Source organism: Phyllopteryx taeniolatus, chromosome 21, assembly GCF_024500385.1.
Source record: "Phyllopteryx taeniolatus isolate TA_2022b chromosome 21, UOR_Ptae_1.2, whole genome shotgun sequence".
NCBI classification, from domain to species: Eukaryota; Metazoa; Chordata; class Actinopteri; order Syngnathiformes; family Syngnathidae; genus Phyllopteryx; species Phyllopteryx taeniolatus.
In genome coordinates, this window is record NC_084522.1 from 12,039,819 (window position 1) to 12,064,818 (window position 25,000).

General features: G+C 40.1%; 1 protein-coding gene across 5 annotated transcripts in view; it reads left to right on the forward strand.

Annotated features, from left to right (window-relative positions):
- Positions 1–25,000, forward strand: part of LOC133470906 (ephrin type-A receptor 7-like) — a 361,573-nt gene that overhangs the window by 320,840 nt on the left and 15,733 nt on the right. For 4 of the 5 annotated variants that reach the window (XM_061759845.1, XM_061759847.1, XM_061759843.1 and 1 more), the window contains 5 exons: positions 4,095–4,219; positions 7,327–7,630; positions 9,314–9,422; positions 17,277–17,332; positions 24,192–24,317. In XM_061759845.1, the coding sequence (XP_061615829.1) occupies positions 4,095–4,219; positions 7,327–7,630; positions 9,314–9,422; positions 17,277–17,332; positions 24,192–24,317 (720 nt within the window). Of the gene's footprint in view, positions 1–4,094; positions 4,220–7,326; positions 7,631–9,313; positions 9,423–13,288; positions 13,421–17,276; positions 17,333–24,191; positions 24,318–25,000 lie in introns of all 5 variants that reach the window. The other variant, XM_061759850.1, reaches the window with a different exon arrangement.

Sequence of the window (25,000 nt, forward strand, 5' to 3'; positions counted from 1 at the left end):
TTGCCATTGGGTGGGAGGTGCAGTCTGTCTCCTTTGATAATAAAACAGCGATGCCAGTTGTGCAACCACTGCCTTTGTATGCACGGATGCAAGAGCCTAAAGCAGCAGCTGCCATTTTGTGCCAAAGTCAATTCATGGCTCTACCTGCCATAGAGTGCCGAGCTCGAGCCGCCACATAAACCCCAGTGTCTGCATAACGAGAGGCCTGTACTGGGGCTGTGCATCACGAAGCAGCTTTGAATTGAAATTCATAAGAGTCTTTCAGGAAACTAGCTTTTCAGTCACACTCTGCGAGTATGGAAGGCAAAGTTAAAACCAGCTGCATTATTGCGCCATTGCATGCGTGTTGTGCATACAAGAGTTTTAACTAAGATTTATAATTGTGGGAAGGATTTAATATTTCTGGGTTTTTTTTGTTGTTGTTGTTGTTGTTGTTTCTACTGAATTTGCATTTCCCTTGTGCCTAGATGAAGTAGACATCTCATATAAAGGCAGCAGCTATGTTTTAAATTCACTCAAAAATATTCTGGTTCTTACATTGTGCCAAACTTCACCTCATATTCTTCCTCTATTCTTTCCCCTTTTCTATTCCATCATTGTGTCCTTTTGAAGTCTGCAAGCCTCATCTGTATCAGTGATTGATATGCATGCGCACTGCAAAGCTTTCGTAGTGGGTATTTTGTGGAGCTTTGTGACTAGCGCCTATGAGTGTCTCCCCCATAGTTGTTTCGGCTGTATTGATGAGAGTTTGAAAAAAACTTGTGCACTTCCATCACTACGCTAAGGAAACTTCTTGCATGCATTGCTGCCGCCTCTTCTATACTGCATGTGAAAGTCATTGTCTGTTTTAGCATTTTAGATTATAGTCAACATCAAATCTGGCCCCTAAAGTACAATTTCATACTCCTGACTTGTCTCTTAGTTGGTGTGGGAATGTATTTCTATAATCTGATGGAATTAAATGAACGTTTTTAGACATAGTGATTGTCTACATCTCTGATTAAGGAAAAATTATAAGGGCATTATAGGAACGCACGGTGGAAGTGATAAGTAGAGTGACAGAAAACATTTTAAATGTAATATGGCTTTTGTATGTATGTATGGATGTATTATGTTATCATTGTGTACACTGTACTGTTTTCTATCATTGACAGACATGTTTTTAATGATTTTTGCAACAGTACCTGAATATTTCAAAAGGTATCAAATTTTGCATGGTACACACAATTGTTAGTTGGATCATTTATGTTTCAAAAATGCAAACCTGCACTTTGGACCTTGCAAGTCGTCTTTGCACAGTAGTGAAAGAGCCCTTATTTTCAGCGGCAGAGGTATAAAGAGGGAAGGTGATTGTGGGTGCAAATCTATAGCGAAATCATCCAAACGTGTTCTTTGGTGGTGAGATTGAGCTCTAATGTGTTCTGGGATTCAGGGGCAAGCACCAGTCTTATGCATAATTCAGCACAAAGCAAGCAAAGAAGTGCAAACAGCAGTCTGCAGTTAAAGGTGAGGTGAGCAGATTCACTCTATGTTTTTGATTTAGTGTATTAAGCGGAGGTTTTCCTCTGTTTGGAGTCTCAAGAGTTTTGTTCGCCTTTGTCCACTAGTTCCATCATGAAAATATTTTTGTTCCTGAAGTGGTCGTTTGACTTTGAGAAAGGATAGTAGTCGTCTGGCCATACTGTATGTCAGCAGATATGTTTGGAAATATAATATATACTGTATTAACAACTGAAACTCTTGAAAAGGCCTATCGAAAATAAGTTGTCACAGAATAGCCTTAGTTACGCAGGGCAAAACATCCAGTTGAAAACAGGAACGATTAAACAAGTTGTTGATTTATTTATTTTTTGGTCTTAATACAGTGTTGTGTTGAATGTTTGCCGGGCAGCCATCCTTTTCCTATGTTGGGTTTCATAGCCTTTACCTAATTTGTTTCCTGCTTTCCAGACAGTAAACTATCAAAGATTATTACTTTTTAATGTATGCATCTGCACACACGGCATGGTTTCAGTCTTGAATTTTCATTTAACAAAGGTCAACCTGTGAGTTCATTTAGCATCGTACATTTTAAGGTTATAATGAAACACTCAACTTGTTTTTTGGGGGGGGAATTTTGGTTTAGTCATGAATGATTAAGAATGATTTTACTCCGTATTTTATTATAATCAGTACGTTGTCCATTCTTCTACATATACACTGCCCCTAATATACAGTACAAATTAAAATGAATGGCTTCATTATATTGACTTGATGCATTACACTGCACACACATTTGTAAAATATTAGCTGGTTCTCCTCTCATATTTGAAATGTGCAAAAATTAAGAGGATTGTGACCATCTATCTCTTTCGTGTCCTGGATGTGCAGGAAGTGTTATAGAAGCCAAAGAAAGATTTTGTGAGGAACAACCAAGAAATACAGTACCTTAACAGAGCAATCATAAAGTGTGTGTTTTCTTCTTCCTCCTGTCAACCATGCATGTAATCAAGTTCTCAATAGCGGCTGATGACACAAGCAAACTGCGATAATTCTGACTGTTACAGAATATTCCATGAATAAATGTTTTTTTTGTTTTTGTTTTTGTTTTTTTTTCTTTTTTAATGCCAAATTTAGACAGCTGGAGTGTGTTTTTAAATCTGTTGCTTAATTGACTGTCATCTTGATTCATATGAGGGTGGAGCATAATGGAGCGTCAGATTATTTGGTTTGCAGACGTGAAGTATTTGTCTCTTGAGTCAAACATTGCAGTGTGGCTGTTGCCATCAAGAAAATAGATGAAATGTTGGTTAAAGGTCAGGTGAAAAGATGAGCCGAAAGAAGGACAGCAGCAAGAACGAAGGGGAGTTCACTTTTAAGGTTACCGATTCGGCTGCAGAAAGGACATGTGACAACGCAATTGTGTCCAGGGGGGGGGGAAAAAACAACAGAGAAAAACTACGAAAAGTAACTTTAATGCCAAAGAAAATTCTTAAGGGCTTTGGGAGATTTGGAAACAATAATGATTTAATTTTTATCAAATTTAATTTATTGAAAAAAGCTCACTGTAAACACCCCCTTACAGTGCTCCTAATTGCTAAAGTCTACCAAAACTTAAGAACATTTTGACTAACTAAGCCTACCCTATTATTATTATTATTATTAGTGGTGTTGTAATACATACAATATATTTTTCTGTTTATGCTGCCAAGTCTGAATTGTGTCACTTGAAAATGTGCATATCATTTGTTCTTTTCATTTTCAATTGGCAATCACAAATCAAAAAATGAAAAAGTAATTCATTATTTCATTTTTTGTTTAATCAAACACTCACACAAAACAAACAAAACAAGAAGACAGATTTTTGTATTTGAATTTTAGGCTCAGATTACAAAAAAAAATAAAAAATGGAAAAACGACCCTCAGGATTGAAAAGGGACATAATGAATTCTTGGACATGGATTATTTAACCATTTTGTGTTCATCCAGCCTGAGAAGTTAGTAATCTTTCAGGATGACTTTGCCTCTCATGGATTGACTGAGAAAAAGTTATTGTGGTTAGATTAATTGACAGACTCGGAGAGCACAAAAAAAATAAAAATGGGTGTTTGAATTTGGAAGAGTCTCCATCCTTTAGTCTTATGTCGATGCCAACTTGTCAGTCAATCCATATCTGCATTGATCTATTGTCAGTCTCAATGAGCTTCTGTCCCCCAACACACACACACGCGCGCGCACACGCAAACACACGCACGCACGTACAAATGCACAAGGTCTCTTGAATGACTATTCCATTACTGCTGTCCTGCTCCTTTTTTCTTCCTTCTTCCTGAAGTAGAATATTGGCGGACTCCCCCATCTGTCCTTAAATATAAAATGCTTTTTCTTTCAAATCTGAACTGAAAATACTGTCGGGTTGCTGAATAAATCAATACGCGTTTTTGAAAGGAGAAAAGAAGTCCTTTCTTACACTGTCAAACTGTAACTGCAAGAGCAAAAATGTTACTTATGTCCTTGACAAATAGAAAGCTATTGAGAGGACTGTATGTACAGAAGACCAAAGTTCTTAAAAAGTGACTTTCTATTCTTCTCTCTCGCACTTCCTGTTTATGTAGCTTCATCTCTGATAAGTGAGCTACGAGCCGAGAAGATTGAGGAAAAAAGCATCACGTTGGTGTGGAGGCAACCTTTGTCCCTAAACAGAAGCCGGACGGAATACGAAGTCAAATACTACGAGAAGGTAAAGCCAGTTTTAAAATTTAAGAAGTCATAAAAACTGAATGTGCAGTGGACAAAGTGAGCCCAAACCTTGCTTGTGGAACATTTTGGAACTTGACCTTAAAATGTTATGTATAAATTGGTGCAAAAGTCAAACAAGAATTTGGAATCCGAACATCAACAAGATATTTTTTGGGTGTGTTTTTTGTTCTTTGTATGTGAATAACCCTTCCTCATGACAGTATCAGTGATGATAAGGCAAAGAGGAATGATGACAGTGGACAGCTGGTGCTTGGACAACTGGTTCTCGAAAATGTGGAAAACTAGTCCTCATAATAAATTTAACAACAAAATAAATGTAACTTTTTTTTCAGCTTGTGGGATCACTGGCGGAGTGATATACAGTATATGTGAAAAATAGTTTTTGAGCAAAGTTACTGCACATTTATGATAAAAATTACCTTACATTACTAATATACTAATAACTTGAAAATGTATTTCAAAATACTGAATTTCAATTTAAAATTTCATGAAAATGTATGTCTGAATAATGTAAATTACAAAATGTCTTTGAATCCTATCCGAGGACCAGTTGACCACCTAGGTTTGTCCAAGGGGACCAGTTGTCCTACAATGGCCTCCAGTCCCCCACCTCTGCCTACCGGTAGCCATCACAAACACAGATTGGCTGAAAGTATATAAGATATGAGCTTCAGGTGTAAGTTAAAGATGTTTATAGGCAGTTAAACATCAGACAGTTGAAAATATTTGTTAAAGGTGTTTAAATAAGGGCCAGTCATGTGGATAACCACGGTAATTGATAATGTCTTACCAGACTAATTTAACACAGCTCTCAACAGTCAGTCGTCACAGTAAATCTGTCATGCACGTAATCTCACAGCTGTCACACTCCCAACATTTTCATACGGTGTATTTTGAAGCAACACCACGTTTTTGGTTATGTCTGTCACGCTTGTACCACCCTTTTCACACCTTCTCGTCTATATGCTTTGCCATATTTATTAAAATATGTTACCTTTTTCTGTATTGCCACATCGAAAAGGCGTAGGCCCGGTGAGACAGGCAAAAAGTGAGGAGATAATATGAAGCAGCAAAGATTTGGTAAGATTGAGATACAGTACCAGAGGCAGAGAGCGCGTTAGATAATATATTAGATAGATAACAGATTAAGAAAAGATGACATGACTTACTATTTCCAAGAGCATGGTGCTGGAGAGAATTGAAAGAAGAACCTTTATGAGGGTAGCAGATCAAAGCAAGAGTGCAGGGGATGGATAGAAAATAACTAAGTGAGACAGGAACATTGTTGCAAAGCCATGAAATGAAAAGGCAATACAATGACACAACAACAAAGAGCCTGTAGAAGTGTTTTAAAAATGGTATGGCTGAAAAGGTGTGATACCATTTTTCTTCTCTGATTAAGGCATTGTGTTAAACTATGGGCCCACATAACAGCCAAAAATATTGCTAAACATTTGCTCCCACTTGTGTTTCAATGTAATAAATGACACGCAGCAGTGAGTGGTATTTTTTCTCCTCATATCTAGAATTGATGAATGTTTCAACTTTTCAAAGCATTTTTACTCCCTGATGCGCCATGCTCATACATCTGGACGAGAAAGTGAAATATATAGTATTCTATGCATTTATGTTTACTCACTAATGGCTACACAAAAGTCACACGCTTCATTTTTTTTTTTTTTTAATCATTGCATGCAAATCCGAGTCATTATTGTGCCTGATTTGTATGCCTCAGTCATTATGCCAAAAGAGACACATCAAGAGAAAACGATGACTACCAATGCAGCGATGCTACAAAAGTTGCAAGCAAATGACACCCCCAGCCCCCTCCCAAAAAAAAAAAACAATTAATGAATAACATATCAGACTAGCGTAATTATGGTAATGGATGCTTGTGCGAGTCTTTCTCACAAACTGGCATTAACAACATATACTCGGCGGACACAACATTAAGTGCACCTGCACAATCTAATGAGATCTATAGTTTATTATTGTGGTTGTAGTCTGCAGTGGTGTTGTCGCAGTGGACTGCATATGCATACTGAGAGCAGTTTACCATATTTTGGTGACAGTATCACAAAGTATCAGGCAGATTACTAGCACTCTTCCCCAACTGCAACAGCAAAATTTTATTTCATTTTCATTTTTATAGCCTACCCATTGTTTTACACAGGTAACAGTTTGATTGGTAACATTTTCCAACTTGTTGTGTATGTAATAGTACTTTAGAGATCATCCATCCATTTTCTGTACTGCCTATCCTCACTAGGGTACTTTAGAGATCAACATGGGACAAAATGGCTTCTGAATTTTGACAGGTATCCATAAAAAGCTGTTTGTTTGGGTTGAAGACTTGATAAATATATGCATTAAAATCTTCAACATTCTGTAGTGACTAAACCAGCTTTTTTACATTTAAACAAATGCATGAGAAAAGTTGCCCAGTGGGTTTCATTGTGATTGTCTATAACCACGTATTGCATACTGTAAATGCAAATACTGTATACAGGTAAATCTCAATTATCTTATCATTGAAAATTAATTTATTGCAGTGCTTCAATTTAAAAAGTGAAACTCACCTACCGGTAATAATTAAATCAGCAAAAGGCTGATTCCGACCGTTTTTCTATATTATTGTTTTTATCGTTTCTCGTGTAATATTTGAATTTCTTGCTATGGTGCATTTTTATTTGCTGTAAGCTGTAATAATGAAGTTAAATTTTTTAATCATGAAATATTGCATCCTGTTTTATTGTAGCTACTGTATATAATAAATGAGTTGAAATAACTTTTCCACGATATTGTAATATATTGAGATGCATTTACAGTACATATACTGTACTTTGCAATTTTTGACACCTTTGTGATGCTATCTTATTATGCAGCTGTACCCAACGAAGTGTACATGACCAAATTTAGCAGATCCATACATACGTTTGTGTCTGGGTTATTTTCCTTTTTGGTCAAATGGGACACCTGCAAGTTTTTGAAAGTGTTACATTGAAAGCGTGCGCTGTGATGAACATGTCACACACGGATTCAATCCATCAGTTGTTGTTTCTCTAATTGCAAGTTCTGGCTCCACAGGAGCAAAAGGATCAAAGTTATTCTACTGTGAAGACGTCCGCCACACGCATCAGTGTCAACAACCTGAAAGCCGGCACCACCTACGTCTTCCTCATTCGTCCCTTCACTACACTAGCGCCCTCCTCATCACTGTCCTCCTCCCCTCTTTCATCCTCTGCCTCCTCGTCATCTTCGTCTTCTACTTATCCCTCCTCCTCCTCTTCTTCTTCATCCTCCTCCTCCTCTTCTTCCTCGTCGTCATCGTCTCCTCCCATTGACTACGGAGCCTACAGCGCTCCCCTGGAACTGCAGACACTGGGAGAGCGTGAGTAGCCTTTTAACATCTCCTCCCGGCCTTGTCCTGTTCTCTTTCTCCCCGCTCACGCCTCTCAGCCGAGCACCTCCAGGCAGCCGGTGACTTAAGATGCGGGGGGGGCGTTGTGTTGGGCATGCGGCCAGCCTAAACAATGTGGCGAGCAGCTAGAGTTAGTCAGCAATGGGACAGTGTTTGAGATAATGTGTCAAGATTCAACGTTTTATTGGTGAACCTGTGAAACAGTTGGTCTTTGATAACACCTCAGAGTGTAGTTTTTACTCCCCGCGTGTGCTTTATGCATCTAGCTTCTAATGGAAACAAGCTTTTTTATATTCAGCAATGGGATTTTTAGTGCTGTGCTGCTTCACATTATATGCAGAGGCAAATTTAAATAAAAGCTGCTGTGTGCATCCAGAATCTCCCACGTTCGGTCAAAAGACCAAATCTAGCACGGCTCATTTGTTCCTTTATTTTTGGCCAAACTGAATTTTGACACAAAGAGCAGTTGACTTTTTTATGTTTTGCAAGAGAGGTCTTAGTTTCACAGTAACTTTATGGATGATGCCTATTCTTGCCTCAGACGAGCTGAGAAGTGTCAAACAAGTGATGACCTCAGAAACTTTTCAAGGCAGCCACATTCTAACATCCTGGTAGCTACATAGGAAATGTAGCCGAGCAACAACACAAAATATAAACACTACTTGACAATGCCACGTATTGTATTTTTTCGTTGCGATTAAGGCATGGGGAAAAAGTGTTTTTTAATGTTTTGATAGTTTATGGTGGTGTTGAACTGCATCACGCTGAGAGGTGTTTTTAATATTTTCCTTAGCCTTTTTTAGCTACATTAGACAGACATAACAAAAAGACTGCTATTCAACTCTTGACCATTGTAAACGCAGTAATAATTCAAGCTGCAAGCAGCAATCAATGTGCCCCTTTTTCATGATAAAGGCTTGAATGATCATCAAATTTTGATGTCATGCTCTGCCATGATTTGCCCCAGGTCCACATGTGGCATTCCGTGTCAACATTGACTTGAAAACAATGCAGCTAGACAGATAAATAGCAGTGAAAGCAACTATGTATTCCTTCTTCATTTTCTTCCTTTCAACAAAACATAATTGTTCATGTTATAATATGGTTGATGGCTGACGTCCTGACAGACTAACGTACCTTTACTGATGCTCATTACTAAACTTCTGTATCACGTATACAACCAATTCCACATCAAACTCAGTCCAGTGGTCCGTTTTTCAATTTCAGATTTTGATCTGATTAAAAAATTGAAACATGGAAAGTCAGGCAATTTTTCAAGTTTTTTTAATTAAAAAACAAATAACACAATAATCTGTCATGTTTACATTTTTCGATCACCAAATGAAAATGGAAAAAATAATGGATTAAAATAACCACGTTGCTGTTCAATTTCGCACGTTATGTCCTATTGAGACATTCACCCAATTTTGTGTCGATTGGTGAAATTGGTGTGGAATATGTACAATCGGTGAGTTTTCGAGCAGGTTGAAGCTCCTAAAAAGGTAATTTATTCGTTGGAGAGCCCCAATTAGCATGGTGTACCTAATGTTGCTGTTGAACATGCTAAAGTGTGCCTGCATCATTTATTTTTGTTTGTTTTCTCCCCCATCTATTTATCGACAACCTATTAAAAAAAAATGTTTACTTTTGCAGTGGCCCTGGCATCCAGTGAACAGAGTCCTGTGGTGATCATTGCCGTCGTGTCAGTGGCGGCACTCGTTATGCTGCTGTCCATGGGAGTTGGACTGCACATCTGGAGGAGGTAAAGCCCTATAAAGAGACGCACATGCACACTTACATACAATCATTAATTCTCACTATTCATACGAATTCACAGCATATCCTTAAATGTCTCACAAACCTGCATATGACATGGACAAACACTGGCTCATGTAATCCAGATTACACTAATTCCAAAAAATAAAAGGAATCCCTCTTTTGAAGGAATCTGCAAATACTACATTCAAAATTGTTAGATGTATTTTAGATCCATCAAATATACATTTCCTCAGATCTAATCAAGTATATCTTTTGGGGACAGCAAGTAGAAACTTGAAAGTTTGTCTCAATGAAGCACGGTGTTCTCACAATAATCTAACATTTAATTTTACCCATATTAAAGACTACAATGCATTCAAAATGTAGTAGTGCCTAATAGTATAAGCTTCACTTAGGCACAGTTCACGTAATAAGACCCCCTGCACTGGCCAATATACTCAATGCACATCACATGCCACCTACTACAGTGATATCTGGCTTTCGTGTGAAATGTCTTCATGAAGCTCAAATGCACTATAACCTTTACAGGTGAACTTAATGTGACCTCTAAAACCATCTGTTTCACTCATTCATAACTGACAAAGAGCTGAACGTCGAAATTTGCAGCATGTGTTTGAGCCATCAATCAACCGATACATTTCTTGGTTCAATTAGAATTGGTGTTTAAGCAGTACTCTTCATTACGCTGTTTACATTTTGACATCCCGAGCTCAAGATAACACACAATGTATCAACGGTATCTCACCATTGCGAGCCTTAAAACAACAACAACAACAGAGGAAAGTGGCCACTGAGCTTGGATTGTCAGATACAGAGGGACTGTGTCACAGAAAGGCATAGAAGTGGACGGACGTCCTTAGAAATAATCATAGATGCAAAAAAGTACTTGAAATGGTAAAGTTTGACAGTGCATTCAAAGGTTTAGAGAAGGTCAAATTAAGTTCACCTATAAAGGTTATAGTGCATTTCAAGTTCATCCTGATATTTCAACTGAGTATCCATAACTCTTTCTGAGTAGTGTACTGCATCCTGCACTGAAAATATCCATATTTTGCAATGAACAATTCCACATTTAGCCATTATTTCCATACTGAGAGGCAGTAAGGTTATTATTAAGGTATTATTAAGGTATTTTAGTCATGAGAGACCCATTTTATTTATTCACAATTGGACAACTTGTCCATATGATTCTTCAATGCCGAGTCAGGCATTTTGACAGAGTTTTGAATATGCATGGTATCTGTACTTACATGAAGTATACTGCAGTGTAATAGCACGTTAGGCATCTTGCGTCACATCAGCCTGGATAGTAACAATAATAATATACAATGAAGGGTAGATTTTTAATCAAATCGGACTTTTGATGGGCTTGTTTAATGAATAGCTCACTGACAGTGCAAATGAAAAGTGTTTATTATCCTTGGCAGTATATTTGATACACCTCTTGCATAGGATCGTATTAAAATCGTGCCAGTGTAACCGAGGTGGTGGCCAGTGACAGTAGACAACTGTGTGATGTTGCCAGTATAGAGAAAATATTATTATGCTGCTAGAACCGGACCGATTCGAGACAAATGTGAAGGCACAATGATGGGGTCAACTGGGTGCTGAAATGGGTTCAAGTGAGTCGCAACACGCAACACGATCTCATGTGTTCTCTTTTTCTCTCTCTCTCTCACACACACACACATAAAGGAATTCATGGGATGAACATGACAGACGTGTTCAAAACCCATGCAAAGCCTTGTGAACACTTGAGCACTAACGTAGAAATAGACAAAATACATGAAACTCTGCCATATACAGGTGTTTGATTTGAGGAGAGGCAGAATATTCACAGCACACCCCACGCTTTATGGAATAATAATGCTTATCTTTCTCCCCATTTTTTATTTATTTTTTTCCTCATCACTGCATTCCATTGAACGTGGTTCTCCATTGTTCATCACCGCTGCACCATTATCTTGCTCCATATGTTTTGTGTGGAGACAAGGAGTGGAATGGCTTGATGCCTCAATTATCAGGCTCTTGTGTTTGCAAAGACAGGCAGCTTGAAGACACGGCTGGAGGCTCTCAGATGTACCGATCTGCCTGCTGACTCGCACACATGCAAATTGAGTCACGATGCTCACACAAAGGCTCGGACACAAGCTGATAATAATGATAATGGTCTCGTATCAAACAGGGAGATGTTGGACCCAGCAAAGCAACATCATAGACAAAGCCTGCTCGATTTTTAATCCTTTAAAGTTTATACGATGTTTGGTTGAGTGGATACAGATTCTTGTCCACTCTGCAGTAATATAAAATGCTGCCTCCAATCAATATTGTTTCTTCTCTTTGATAGCCTCGCTATTTTGTCAAGCGTCCTTCCTTATTTGAAATCTGTACATTGTTACTGACTTTTTGGATGATATTTTTTAATTGTATCTGTCAAAACGTTAGTATGAATAAATAAGAATTTGTAATACCTTTTCAGCTGAGGTTCTATTCGTGCCGAGCCATTAAAATATGGGTGACATGAAAAACTGAAACACTTCATATTGACTTCCCGAGAATACAGGAGAACCTTGTCCTCATCCGTTGGTGGTGGTGGTTAGCATGCCTTTGTTCTAGCCGATGTTCAATAGTTTTTTTTGGTTTCTTGCGATCCAGTGGTTGACATACCTGACTTGCACCTGGACTCGATTCATGGTCAATATCTCATTCACTTGCGATGAACTGGCAACCAGTCCAGCATGCAGTTTGCATTTCGCCCTCAGTCATCTGGGATGAGGTCTCTTTCCCATGTTGTTGTTGGTGTACCAGACGCTATATTAAGCACATATCACAACACCAAATATATGGTCCAATGGACGAGACAGGAAGAGGTGCATTTTGTAGTTACTTCTCTGACCATCCATCGCTGCACAAAAATACATCACTCACCATGCTCATCACGCGCACACACACTGGTGCCTGACAAAGTTTGATAGAGGCAGAGTTCGAGGGCATTGACTGAACATTCTCCAGGAAGCTCAGCCTTGACTGGTCAGTGAAAGGGATGGCTTACCCTTCAGTGGTCACACCACAGTGTATGAGTGTGATTGAGTGGGTGCATGTCTGCATATTCGGAGATACCGGGAGAAATAGGGAGTGTGACTTGTTGTCGTCTGTGTCTTATACAGAGCTGTGCAAAAAAATGACACGCATTCTTTTTATGAGGCATTTGTTTTAGCTGGGCTTCAATTCTGTTCATCGCACTCTTGTAGTTATTTATCATATTTTGGAATCTTTTCACTGTAAGCTCCTGACTGCCTCTGATTGGTCAGGCACAGAAACGGGCAACATACCGTGCGCTTACTTGAACAGAGGCTCATAGATTAGAATGATTTTGTGATTGCATACTCTGGCAGTTAAAACACACTGCACATACCACTGATCTACTCTGTATACATTTGAACTATCGACTGTCAAGAGGTCAGTGTTGGTATTAGTGTTAGTGTCTCTAATAAGGTGTTTCAGTGATCAGACTACAGACTATTTTGGTTTCAGTTTAGTCTCATTGATACAACATATTATTTAGTCTTATGCATTTGCTGGGGTGAGATAATGGAGACAGAGTTGGCAAGCAAGTTAGCGAGTTGGCAACCATATTTATCTACCATTCATATGGGAGCATAGGTCTTTTTTCAAATTAGATAAATAGATGTTGTCGAAATAAGGATCCATGATTATTATTTTTACTGCCAGCAGATACAATCTTTAAATATTTCGAGGAATTAATGAGTCCAAATGTTTTGCTTTACCAGCCTTTCAAAGTACTGAAAAGAGCCCCTCCCCTACCCCACCCCCTTGTCTTCTTCCCAGCAGTGTCTGCTCAAGCTCCTCCAATGTAACTCCTGCTAGCGTGGTGCTGCTCTCGACATCCTTCTCCACTCTTCCTCCTCCTCCTCCTCCTCTTCTCTCTCCTCTTCCTCCCTTCACACAGCTGATGCCCAGGTACACTTGGCATGCATTCCCCACACCCCCATCCTCTAAATCTTCCTTTTTTGTTCCCTGCAGTCCTCCTGCCATTGCATTTATCCCTTAGTGGTTTCTTTTCTTTCTTTTGCTTTCCTCATACAAATAAAATGCTAATAAGCGAAAGTTCCTTTTCTAACCACAGTTCTGTCCCCCAACATGTTACGAAATCCACTTAAAAAGTGAAATATCCCAAAAAGAAGCCACTATTTTTTTAATCACATCTGACATTTCAAAAGAATTGAAGGAAAATAATTCCAGCTATGCGACTTAACCCTGCTGTGATGACGCCCCCTCTTCCTTATTTCCTTCCTCCCTAGCTCAGTTGTCTTGTCTCCTCACATTGCATATCTGTTGACTTCCTGTCAAGATCTATGCAAATTAGCAAAACACCCAGCATGACCACATTAGGGCTTGGTGCTGTTTCACATTTGTGTTGTGTCGTTCTATTAAATGGAGTTTTTTGACATGAATGTGGTTTTTTATTATTATTATTATTAGATTTTGAGAGAGGTTCTGACCTTTTACTGTATACAATATGCTTTTCTGTAGTGTCAATGTAACAAAAATTCCCACGCATACACTTGAAAATCTTGTCAAATATCGTCCCAGATAAATGAAAATTCTCCCATTTCATATTTTGTTGCCTTTTCAGTCCCTGGAACCGTAATGGACAAATGTCCCAATACATTTGTCAATATAGTTTTTCCTCACTGTCTCTCTGGATACAAAGTCTCTTCGCCCTGTCGCCAATATGTTCCCTTGCCTCTAACCCCCTTACGTCTCTCATCTTGTTTTTCTTAGTCCCATTATACCCTCCGTCCTCGTATCTGTCCCATTCCGCCTGTAGTGTGCTCCCTTGTCTATCAATTCTTGTCTCGCCTCCTCTGTGTAGTAGCTTGTGCCCTGAGGATCTCTGTTGCATGTGTCTGCTCGTGTGTTTTGACAGACAAGGCCTTGACCTTGTCTCAGACCCTGCTGTTACACTGGCTGAGGGATGTGTCAGCCTCATCCTCGGTCACGTCTCCCCACGAGAACACTCACACGGGGACGCAAAAAGACCCCCCCCCCCCCAAAAAATAAAAGATACATTGACATCGCTTATAAATGCATTCCAAAGCAGGGCTCCCCAGACTTTTTCGCCCCACAGACCGCTTTCACAGACACAGAAACAAATAAAATCAATTAATAAAACTGCAACTCACCACTAGCTGAATGTTGTTATAATAAGTGGGAGCCCCTCCGCTTGATTTTCTTCAACAAGCCGGTCCCATCTTAGATAATGTAAGACAGTGACTCTCGAAGTGTATTACTTCTCTCCAGTCGTCTTTGTTTTGGTTGCCGTCACTGGAAAAAATAAAACATCCAAAAGTTTCTTTTAATTCAGGGTGCTTGGTCTCCATGTGCTGAATCAGTTTTGAAAGCTTCATTGGCTAATTTGTGAGCCTGTTGCCGCATGTTACACAGAGCAGGTTTGGTGTGTGAGTTTCACCTGCTGCGATAAATCCATATATAAAGTAGGACTGCTGATATTGCCTATTAATTGCAGTTTCCTTCTTGGATTTTGTAGGCTCTTCTTTTTCTATTTCAACATCTGGGCAGTTTCCATTTTGGAAGAAGCTCTCCAAAGACGTTTGTCATTTTTATTAGCTTGTGGGCATACTATTTTACTACAGTATCAAGTGCCGAAGACAAGCATTTTGACGTGATGATCAACACAATATTTTTCTTTCAGTCATCTCCGTAGCCCAGTAACAAATGTCCTACAGACTGATAGCAGTCCACAGCCCAGTAGACGTGGATTGTTTATCGAGAGCACATACATGTACATTGGCATATAACTAAAGAAGGATGGCAGGGTGGGTTTGTTAGGCTGCAAGATAAAATTGATACAATCACAGAAAACTGCAAAAGAAAAAAAATCCTTCAATCACAGAAAATAACAGCAAAATAAAAATGCTGCAAACACAACAAAACACACACAAATCTCAAAACAACCGAGAGAAATGCTGCAAGTTCACGCCACACAACAAAAGTCCGCCAGGCCACTAGGGGGCGCGACGTCTGGGACAGACCAGTCCTGTGAGATCGGAGGCACCACGGGTATATATGTTTTTTTTCCTTTTATTAAATATTGTTTTTTTTTTTTTTTTATTATTATTTGGGATTTTTATAAAATGTTAAGTAGTGACAGTCTGCGCTTTGGCGTTGACAAAACAGTAATCCTCATGAAAATCAGTTGAGAACTGAGCAAGTTACGGCGAAGTTCGTGTCCATGCATTGCCTTCTATGGGAATGACGCCCTCAGCAACATGGCCACCACCTCGGCATATCTAGTATCCATGAAAGGCACTCCCTGGTCTAACAGTCCCTTGGTCCATCTCAGAGGTTGCGCTCCCTAGTGGCCTGGCGGACTTCCGTTGTGTAGTGTGAAAGTGCAGCATTTCTCTCTCGCAGTTGTTTTGGGATTTGCGTGTGTTTTATTGTGTTTGCAGCATTTTTATTTTGCTGTTATTTTCGGTGATTGAAGGATTTTTATTTTGCAGCCTTTGCTGTGGATTGCTCTTGTTTTGGTTGTGAATATGGAGATGTGCTCAGGGCAGGGCCGCTAGCCACCTCAAAATCCCGAAAAATCTGTAATCAATTGCCTTAAACCTTTTAACAAGAAAACTATGATGTAGCAGTAAAAACAATATACAGTATAATTGCTTGATGGATTAGTCCAAGTAGCTCTTGTATCCATTTTTCTGTATGCTGCCCCCAGAGGAAAAGGTTTAGACACCCTTGCCCAAGAGGCTACACTTTTATTTGTATTTTTTCCCTCCACTTTTATTGAGGAAAATGATCGCTAGTAAACATGAAATGATGGAAAGCATTTCAAAAGGCAATCCTTCTGCATATTTTTTTTTCTTCTCAAAGATACTCCAAATAACAACTCTGCAGGGCCTGTTTAATTTGTACCATACAATGATTTATGTTCCCTTTCCACTTTGTTGTTCCATAAAATGTGGTGATCTGACACAATTATGATCCCTGTCAAAGTATGTGATGATTGCATCTATAAAAGCAGTTGATCTGTTATATAAACACCACAGTTAGGACATAGTGTGTGTACTCAGTGGAATACAATGCGTGACTTTGTTTTGTGTCATATATTTAGATTTTACAGTATATAGTATTTGTAAGCAGTTAGTTAGAAGACTATAATTTACTGAAGGTTTACCATCATTTATTTTTCCTTGGCTTGCTTTCTAGACATTTTACTATTCCAAGAACACATGCAGGCCAGCCAGAACATCTGCTCATCACTTATTAATCTGGCTCTTCCAGTTTGGGCGTGTGTTTGTGTGTCTGTCGCATCTATGCGCCAGCCTGCCAAGGTTAAGAGACAAGTTTAAATTTCCCTCTAAGCCAAGAGGCCATCCAGTCAGAATATTTAAAGTTTGCTCTTGTTTCGACCACCCACGGTGGCGAGCGAGTTGTGTAAAATGCACTTCAATGAGTGCATGTTCAACAGTCGCGTATCTATTCCAGTCCAATCAGTGTGTGTGTCTGTGACTTGCGCAGTGAAATCAGAGAGAATTTCTACTTATTCAGCCTCAGATCCATCTCTTGCTCATCAGTGCCATTGCAACAAGGGGGGCCTTCTGTATTACTCTTCTGTATCTTCCATCACCGCAGTCGACACTCTCATCTTTGCTGTCCCCTCATCTCACAGTTATTGCACATTCCGTGTAAACGACTGCGTTGCAAGATAAACAGCATCTGGTGCTTGTTTGTGTCTCCCGACTGGGATAGGGCACTCACTGATGTCTGTCTTTGTTTCGCTTTTTAGACAATGCGGCTACAGCAAAGCCTCTCAAGAAGGAGATGAGGAACTTTACTTCCAGTGTAAGTGACGCTTTTACTTTCTTTCATTTTTTCCCCCTTTACTGTAATGCATGCGTATACACGTGCACACACAGATCCATGTAGGCCTTTTGTGCAACAGCGTTAATTCTTAATTCTGAGTGTGCATGCTTAGTTTAACTTTGAGGACACTGATGGAACAGATGAGGTGGCGTGCAGAGCAGGATTTGATAGGGAGAGATTGAAATAAGGAGAGCAAGAAAGAGGGAGAAGGGGACGCAAAGTCAAAAGGGAGATATTGTGATTCCAAAACAGGCTGCTGTACATGTTTCTTTTTAAAACCCTTGCTCACTTAGCTCCCAGTAGATTTTTTTTTTTTTTTTTTTGGCTGGACAGTGACTGAATGGGGGTAGTGTGACATATCTCCTCCTGTTTGTGTGTGTGCATGGCAAAGCTTTGCCTAAGTGGTAATTGTGTGCTTAGAGTTTTGTTTTTGTGTGTGCATAGTTTTGTAAATGTAGTGTGTGTGTACATGCTCATTTACGTTATTTAATCTCCCAGCATGCTGAACCCTCAGGAGGGGTTTCGGAGCACTGTGGCTGATGAATAATGAGCCAAAGCCATGCGGCTGGGAATTAAATCTGCCCAAACAAAGACATGCCAGAAGCTGACGCACATGCACACATTCGGCCTGATTTTCAAAAAACGTTTTCATGGAGAACATGGACACACACATAAATAGGCTCGAAGATGTATTTTTGTTCTCTTTAACCAGCACACACACCCTGGACTCCCATGGGTTCATTTCTGGCTCATGACTGAGCGGCCTGCATTGCATGATTAAAGTTTAGATAATCTGATAGTGTTGTCTACACCATTGTATCTCATCTCTTACATAAACTATGTAAACAAAAGTATTGGGATAGACCCAAGTCTATTCACATGCAAGACCTGGCAATTAATTCTTAACCTTGTCTAGGTAGTTTAGGAAAGTCCCTTTTCTTTTCAGCGGGTTTTTGCCGCCGTAAACAAAGCAAGGTCCATTAAGGCCTGCCGCACACCGAGCGACACGGCCCAACATAATAGTTCAGTCGCGTCTGACTGCGACTGAAGTCTCGTGCCATGTAAACTAGTTTTAATGAGTGATCAACCATACATCGGCAACTAGATTAGAAATTCAGAACGCAGATGCATTATAGAAGATGGATGGATGCACAATTAAAACAACAAAACAACAACAACAATAAAAACAATTACACTAAGACAAGACCATCTGTACAATAATCATACTTCATGTTGCGATTGTGTAATTGTTGAACTCCACTGAAATAAAATTAAGAAAAAGGACCATCTTACTCTGATGAACATAAAAAATCAAAATGTCTATGTACAGTATGTTTTTCTTTAATTACAAACAGAGCTGTCCAGGTACGACGTAAAACCAATCTGTCTAGGAAGAATTCAACTTCAACACTGTTTTTGTGGTAGCTTAAACTGAGTATACACTAAACGATTTTAAAGTAGAACTCATGCTGGCCATCTCAAATGGAAAGTGCTGGTAAGTACAAATTTGGTTCAGTTATCTGTGGACTTGGAATGTTAATGCTAAAAACAACGAGCACAACAGATCATCGGGCTTCTGTTATCATTTGATCTTTGCTGAAAAGAAAAGAAATTTGAGGTTGACAAAATTTGTATCTCCTGCTTATCCTGTATGTGGATGTAAGTGGTTAGCTTACTGACGCATATAACAATGTGCTTTAATCTAACTAATTTAAATATCGAGCAGTTAAAAAAAAAAGGCATGTTCCCATTGACTTTGCTGGGAATATTGCTTTATGTGAGTCCATTGTGTGACCTAGAAAGCAACTGCTGGGCAGTTGTCACGGGCATGGCCCGAACAGGATCAAAGCTCATCTGCTGTCTGCTTTAATAAACCAGGTTTAGATATTGTTCAAAGTGATTGCATGGAAAAAATGCAAGAGCAACAGAGTGGGAAAGCATCTGGGGAAATCATTGGGAAAATAGGATCGAGATAGCGAGGTATGATAAGGCTATTGCATTTTGGCTTTTTCTCTCGAACAGCCATTGGCCCCTGGTGGTCCGCGAGCTGCGTATGCATCAACTCTGTGTGTGCCCACGATTAAGTGGATGCCATGTGAATTACGGGCAACTGGTAATGATTCAAATCAAATTGTGCCTATGAACCTGGCACAGGTTTGGTTGGTTGTTGGTCTCCAAGATGTTCTTGTCACTCACTTTAAAACAAGGGCTAGGTACTCATACAGGATCTATTGACGGGTTATATGAAGAGTATAGGCCTCTTTATACTCCCGCGGTCACACGGCCGACAATGCCCGCATTGCATCACGTGACCGACGAATTGCCCCGCACGGCCCCTTTTCGTAGCTTGACAGTTGCTGCGCGTTGAACGCCGCGGAGATCATCTCTCGTGATTGGTCCGTTTTAGTCACATGCTGTGATGACGTACTCAGCGTGCCCTTTGGTTCTGCATACCATCTACGCCGCCGCCTTCTCGATCGATTTTGCAGCATAATTAAACGTATCATCTGGTCAGCTAGGTCCATTTGTTCTAGCAGACACTGTTCCACGGTCGCCATTGTTGTTGCTTTGTTCCTCGTTACTGAACGGAAAGTAAAAACGGCTACCGGAAATGGCCCAAAAACTGTAGAGGAAACTCCACCCTGTGGTGTCCTCGCCAATACATGCAGTAGCGAGACCCCTGACTTGGAGGTGAACTGCAGTACATTTTCAAAACTGCGCACGTTGGTTGCGCTTGAGTATAAAGGCAAACGACGGGCCGGATAGCTGCAGTGACGTCAGCGCGGTCACTGTCCGCGCGAGTATAAAGAAGCCTTATGGTGTGTTGTTGAAATTGTTGTATTCGCATGACTTTACCTAGGTCTGTAATCATTGTCAATACACGAAATATAGTGTTCTTGTTGAAAAAAAAGACGGCACTAAGGAAGCTTTAGTCGTGTTCATTCCATTAAATTCATGAAAAGTACTTTACACTTGTAAAGGAAGTGCATATAGTGTATGAATGCTGGTATAATATACTATATTTGAATTAATAAGTAGGGATTTATGGTGCATGTTCAAGTTCTAGCCCCTGTGGGTATGGATAATACATACAGTATGTGGCCCCGTTATCAAAGTTGTCCATCCCTGTTCGAGAGTGAAAATATTTGGGGTCATAAGTGCACAATGTACACAGCCATGTGTGCTTACCCTTCAGTCGCTCCTGGCGTTGACACGGTTAACCCTGAAACTAATCAGCCAATGAAGCATGTCCGTGTCGGAGTATGTCTCTGAAGGTTCTGAGTCATTCCCACGCTTATGTTTTATGGGGCACATGGGCGGCATCCCCTTTAGGTTTTAAGCTACAGCCGTGTTTGAAAACCCAATTTGACAGAAAAGAGCCTTCAGTCTTTTTCTCATCTCTTGCCTTAAATTGAAAGGGTTTCCTTTGATTTATAATCGGCACCTTATCTTAGTTTGTCAGTGCACACGCAAGCATAAATGTGAGTGTAGTTGTACGCACAGGCATATGTTTGCGTGTGTGCGGGCGCGCACGCACGTGCTGGATCAATAGGCCGTTATGAGGCAGCCAGTATGGGATCCCTTAGGTCGATCCAGAGCTGTAATCACATTTCAAAGCCATGTCCGGCTTTTGGAAAACCACCTGGCCTTTTCCTGGAAGATTATCTTTAACATGTCGTAACAAAGGTCATCTAATTGAGAGCTACACTCTGCTGCTTAATGGTTACTGGCTGCGTGCTGGCCACTTTATTTGCTAGTTGTTAGTGCTCGGTAAACATAACCGGCAGTTGACAAAGGAACTGAGTCTCTCTGTGAAAATAGGTTTGTGTTTTGAGTTTGTTTAGAAGAGAGAAACAGTTGGGGTCAATACTACTGCTCCAATTATCTGCAAAAAAATTCAGTGGTCTCATTAACTTCACAGCAGCTCTGTTGAGGTCCTTGAGTGAAATCATCCAAGGTGATTGGATGTGATTACTTGTTTGGATTTCATACAGACGGTGTCTTACCTTGGATTTTGGTCCATGATTGCCTATAATGCATCAACTACAATGTTGGCTTTGTATTAAAATATGATAATATAATGAGACGGTTTTCGTTTATTAAGGAGCTGTTTCCACTGAAGATTATTCCTATGTTGCTTTGTGTAAGTTTACAAATGATGCGTGTGTTCACAAGATAACATTTTGTGGCGAGTGAAAAGACAAACAGCCTTGTTGAGGAAGCCCTATGATCTGTCTAAAGCCTGGTGGAAGGAACCCAAAGTCAGATTTAAGCAGTCTGAGCCTTTCATCTTGCCACCTCCAGAGTTTGGCAGGATCAAATCAGGAGATTTGAGAAAAGGATTTAGACATGGTATTGATAAATAAACATTTTTAACAAAGTAAAAAGAAAATGGATGGATGGATAGAAAGTGTAGTTCGGAGGGGCGAAAGTGACTCTTCATTGTGGGTTGTTTCAACATCATAACCCCAAATAGCAGGTTAAACATTTGCAATAGGCTTTTAGTTATAACAAATGAGTTTCGATAACTTTGAGCTGTCACCTTATCATGGTGGAGGGGTTTGTGTGTCCCAACGATCATAGGAGCTAAGTTGTCTGGGGCTTTATGCCCATGGCAAACGGGTCCTAGGTGAGGGACAAGACAAAGCACAGCTCCAAAAACCTCTATGAAGATGAAATATTCCAGAAGACGTTTTCCCTTGCCCGGACATGGGTCACCGGGGTACCCTCTGGAGCCAGGCCTGGAGGTGGGGCTCGAAGGCGAGCGCCTGGTGGCCGGACCTGTACCCATGGGGCCCGGCTGGGCGCAGCCCGAAAGGGTAACGTGGGTCCCTCTTCCCATGGGCTCACCACCTGTCGGAGGGGCCATAGGGGTCAGGTGCAGTGTGAGCTGGGCGTTGGCCCGAAGGCAGGGACCTTGTCGATCCGATCCCCGGCTACATAAGCTGGCTCTAGGGATGTGGAATTTCACCTCTCTGGCAGGGAAGGAGCCCGAGTTGGTGTGCGAGGTCGAGAAGTTCCGAATAGATATAGTCGAGCTCGCCTCCAAACACAGCTTGGGCTCTGGTACCAGTCCTCTGGAGAAGGGTTGGACTTTCTTCCACTCTGGAGTTGTCCATGTTGATAGGCGGTGAGCAGGTGTGGATATACTTATTGCCCCCCGGCTTGGCGCCTGTACATTGGGGTTCACCCCGGTGGACGAGAGGGTAGCCTCCCTCTGCCTTCGGGTGGGGGGACACGTCCTGACTGTTGTTTGTGCCTATGCTCCAAACAGCAGTTCAAAGTACCCACCCTTTTTTGGAGTCCATAGAGGGGGTGGTGGAGAGCGCTCCCGATGGGGACTCCATCGTTCTGCTGGGGGACTTCAATGCTCACGTGGGCAAAAACAACCATTCACACTGATATGCAATTTGGAATCTTAAGTTAACCTAAGAAGCACGTTTTTGGATGTGAAAGCAAGCCTGAGTGCACAGAAAAAAAATCACAGGGAGAACTCTCAAATTAGACACAAAAATGTTCCAACAGCGATTAAAACCTTGCTTTTCCAGACTGTGAGGCACCCGCTAACCACTCTTCTGTTATGCTGCCATTATGACAATCATACAGAGGAAAATATGTTGTTGCAGAAGCTACTAAAATTATTGGTAAAATCATTAAACAGCAAAGTGTTTTTGGGCAAAGATAATTTTTTTGCTCTGCCTTGCAAAAGAGAGATTTCCAGAAATATATGAACAGTGAGGCCAATTCTTTGTATGCTCAAAACAGTCGTTGGACATCAAAAGATGAATATGAGACAACAATTACCTTTTTCCAACATGACAGAAAAGATAAAGCTACAAGAAAGACCGGATCTGGTCGTGATACCAAACATACAAGCTCCTCTGTAATGCACTGTGGAGGGAATGTCATTGCTTGAGCTTGCATGGGACGGGATCATTAATCCTCACTGATGATGTAATGCAATGAACTCAGACGTCTACAGAAATATTTTGTCTGCCAAGGAAGATAAAAATGCAGCCGAACTTGATTGGAAGATTCTTCATCATGCAGCAAAACCCGAAAGACATTCCCAAAACAATGGAGGAGTTCATCAGAAGAAAAAAATAGAAAGTTTTAGAATGGGCAAATCAATTTCCAGGCTTGCACTCATTTTACCTGCTAAAGTGTAGACGGAAGGCAGTAAACAACAACTGAAAGAGGCTGTGATGAGATCCTGGCAAAGCAAAAGAAGAATGCAACAATTGGGTCAATGGAAGAAAAGGATTTGTAACTAAATACTGTATTCCATCTTATTAACCTTTACCTATTTTTAAGTCCATCGGTTCCAATGCTTCAGTTGCTCTCCTACAGATGTGGTGTTCTGTTACAAATAATGCTGTCATCTAAGGTTGTGTATGAGCTGCTTGTAAATACCTAGAAATAAAAGCTGAACTCTTGTCTCATATTCATCCAATGATTTCAAAATCAAATTTTTTCAATAAAGGAATTGGCCCCACTGTTACAATACATTTGGGGTAGAATTGATCTGTGACTAGAAGTGGGTGACATGTCACAATTCTGTGGAATAAAAAATTGCACCAAACTGTTTTCTCCTGTAAAACAGTGTTGTACCAAACATCTGAGACAATCAATTGTTTTTTGTGATTACAAAGTGTTTTATTTATAAGGTAATATGTTATGCTTACCAAAGATTTTGGACACATGATATAATTCTGAAGGTGGGTCCAAACCTTTTGACTGGTACAACCTCTTTATTTTCAAATAAAAGAAAAAAATCAGACTTTTAATTTCTTGTTGGCAGTAATATACATGTTGATGTGTTTTCATATCTCTTCAGTCAAGATTCCCACACGGCGGACCTATATTGACCCAGAGACGTGTGAGGACCTACTGCAGGCCATCCATGCCTTTGCCAAGGAGTTGGACAACTCCAGCATTAAGATTGAGAGAATTGTGCACACAGGTAATGACTCAACAAAAGGTATATTAATTTAACATCGTCTAAAATAAATAAATAAAAGTCATAAAAGTATACCTGTTTTGGCCTGCCTTACCCTCACACAGTTCCTCAGCCAAGTTAAATCAATATGCCTTGAATTCTACATTGATAGCAATTTGACCTTCTTGTAATAACTTGGCCTATTGCTCAATTAATATCTACATTTTATAGTGCTGCTACTCAGGTATATATGCACTCACCAGCCACAATGTGGGGTATATCTGTTCAAGCTAATTAGCTCCAGTACAAGAGCTGTTGCAAAAGATGTGCTTTTAATAATGTTTTGACTTTGCAGTGGTATAGAAGTGTACTACACTATACAAAGTACTTCTCAGAAAGATTCTGTGCAGTTTTACACCACTGTAAACTACAAATACCGTGTGTAATATTTGTTGAATGACTACCTCTCCAAATGGAGATTCATGCGGCTCTTGTATTCCATCAGGGATATGTTTCAGACGCACCCGCGATAGGTGAAAGTCTGCAATATAGAGAGACCATATCACAAATATTTTTTAATATAGTTTTACCCCTTCCACATGGTTCAAACACAACTAAACATATTAAACACACTTTTTAGAGTATTCCTTAGCACCTGTTCTCACCCTCCTACTTGCACAGTTCTTCAACTTGCTTCAAGCTGTTTA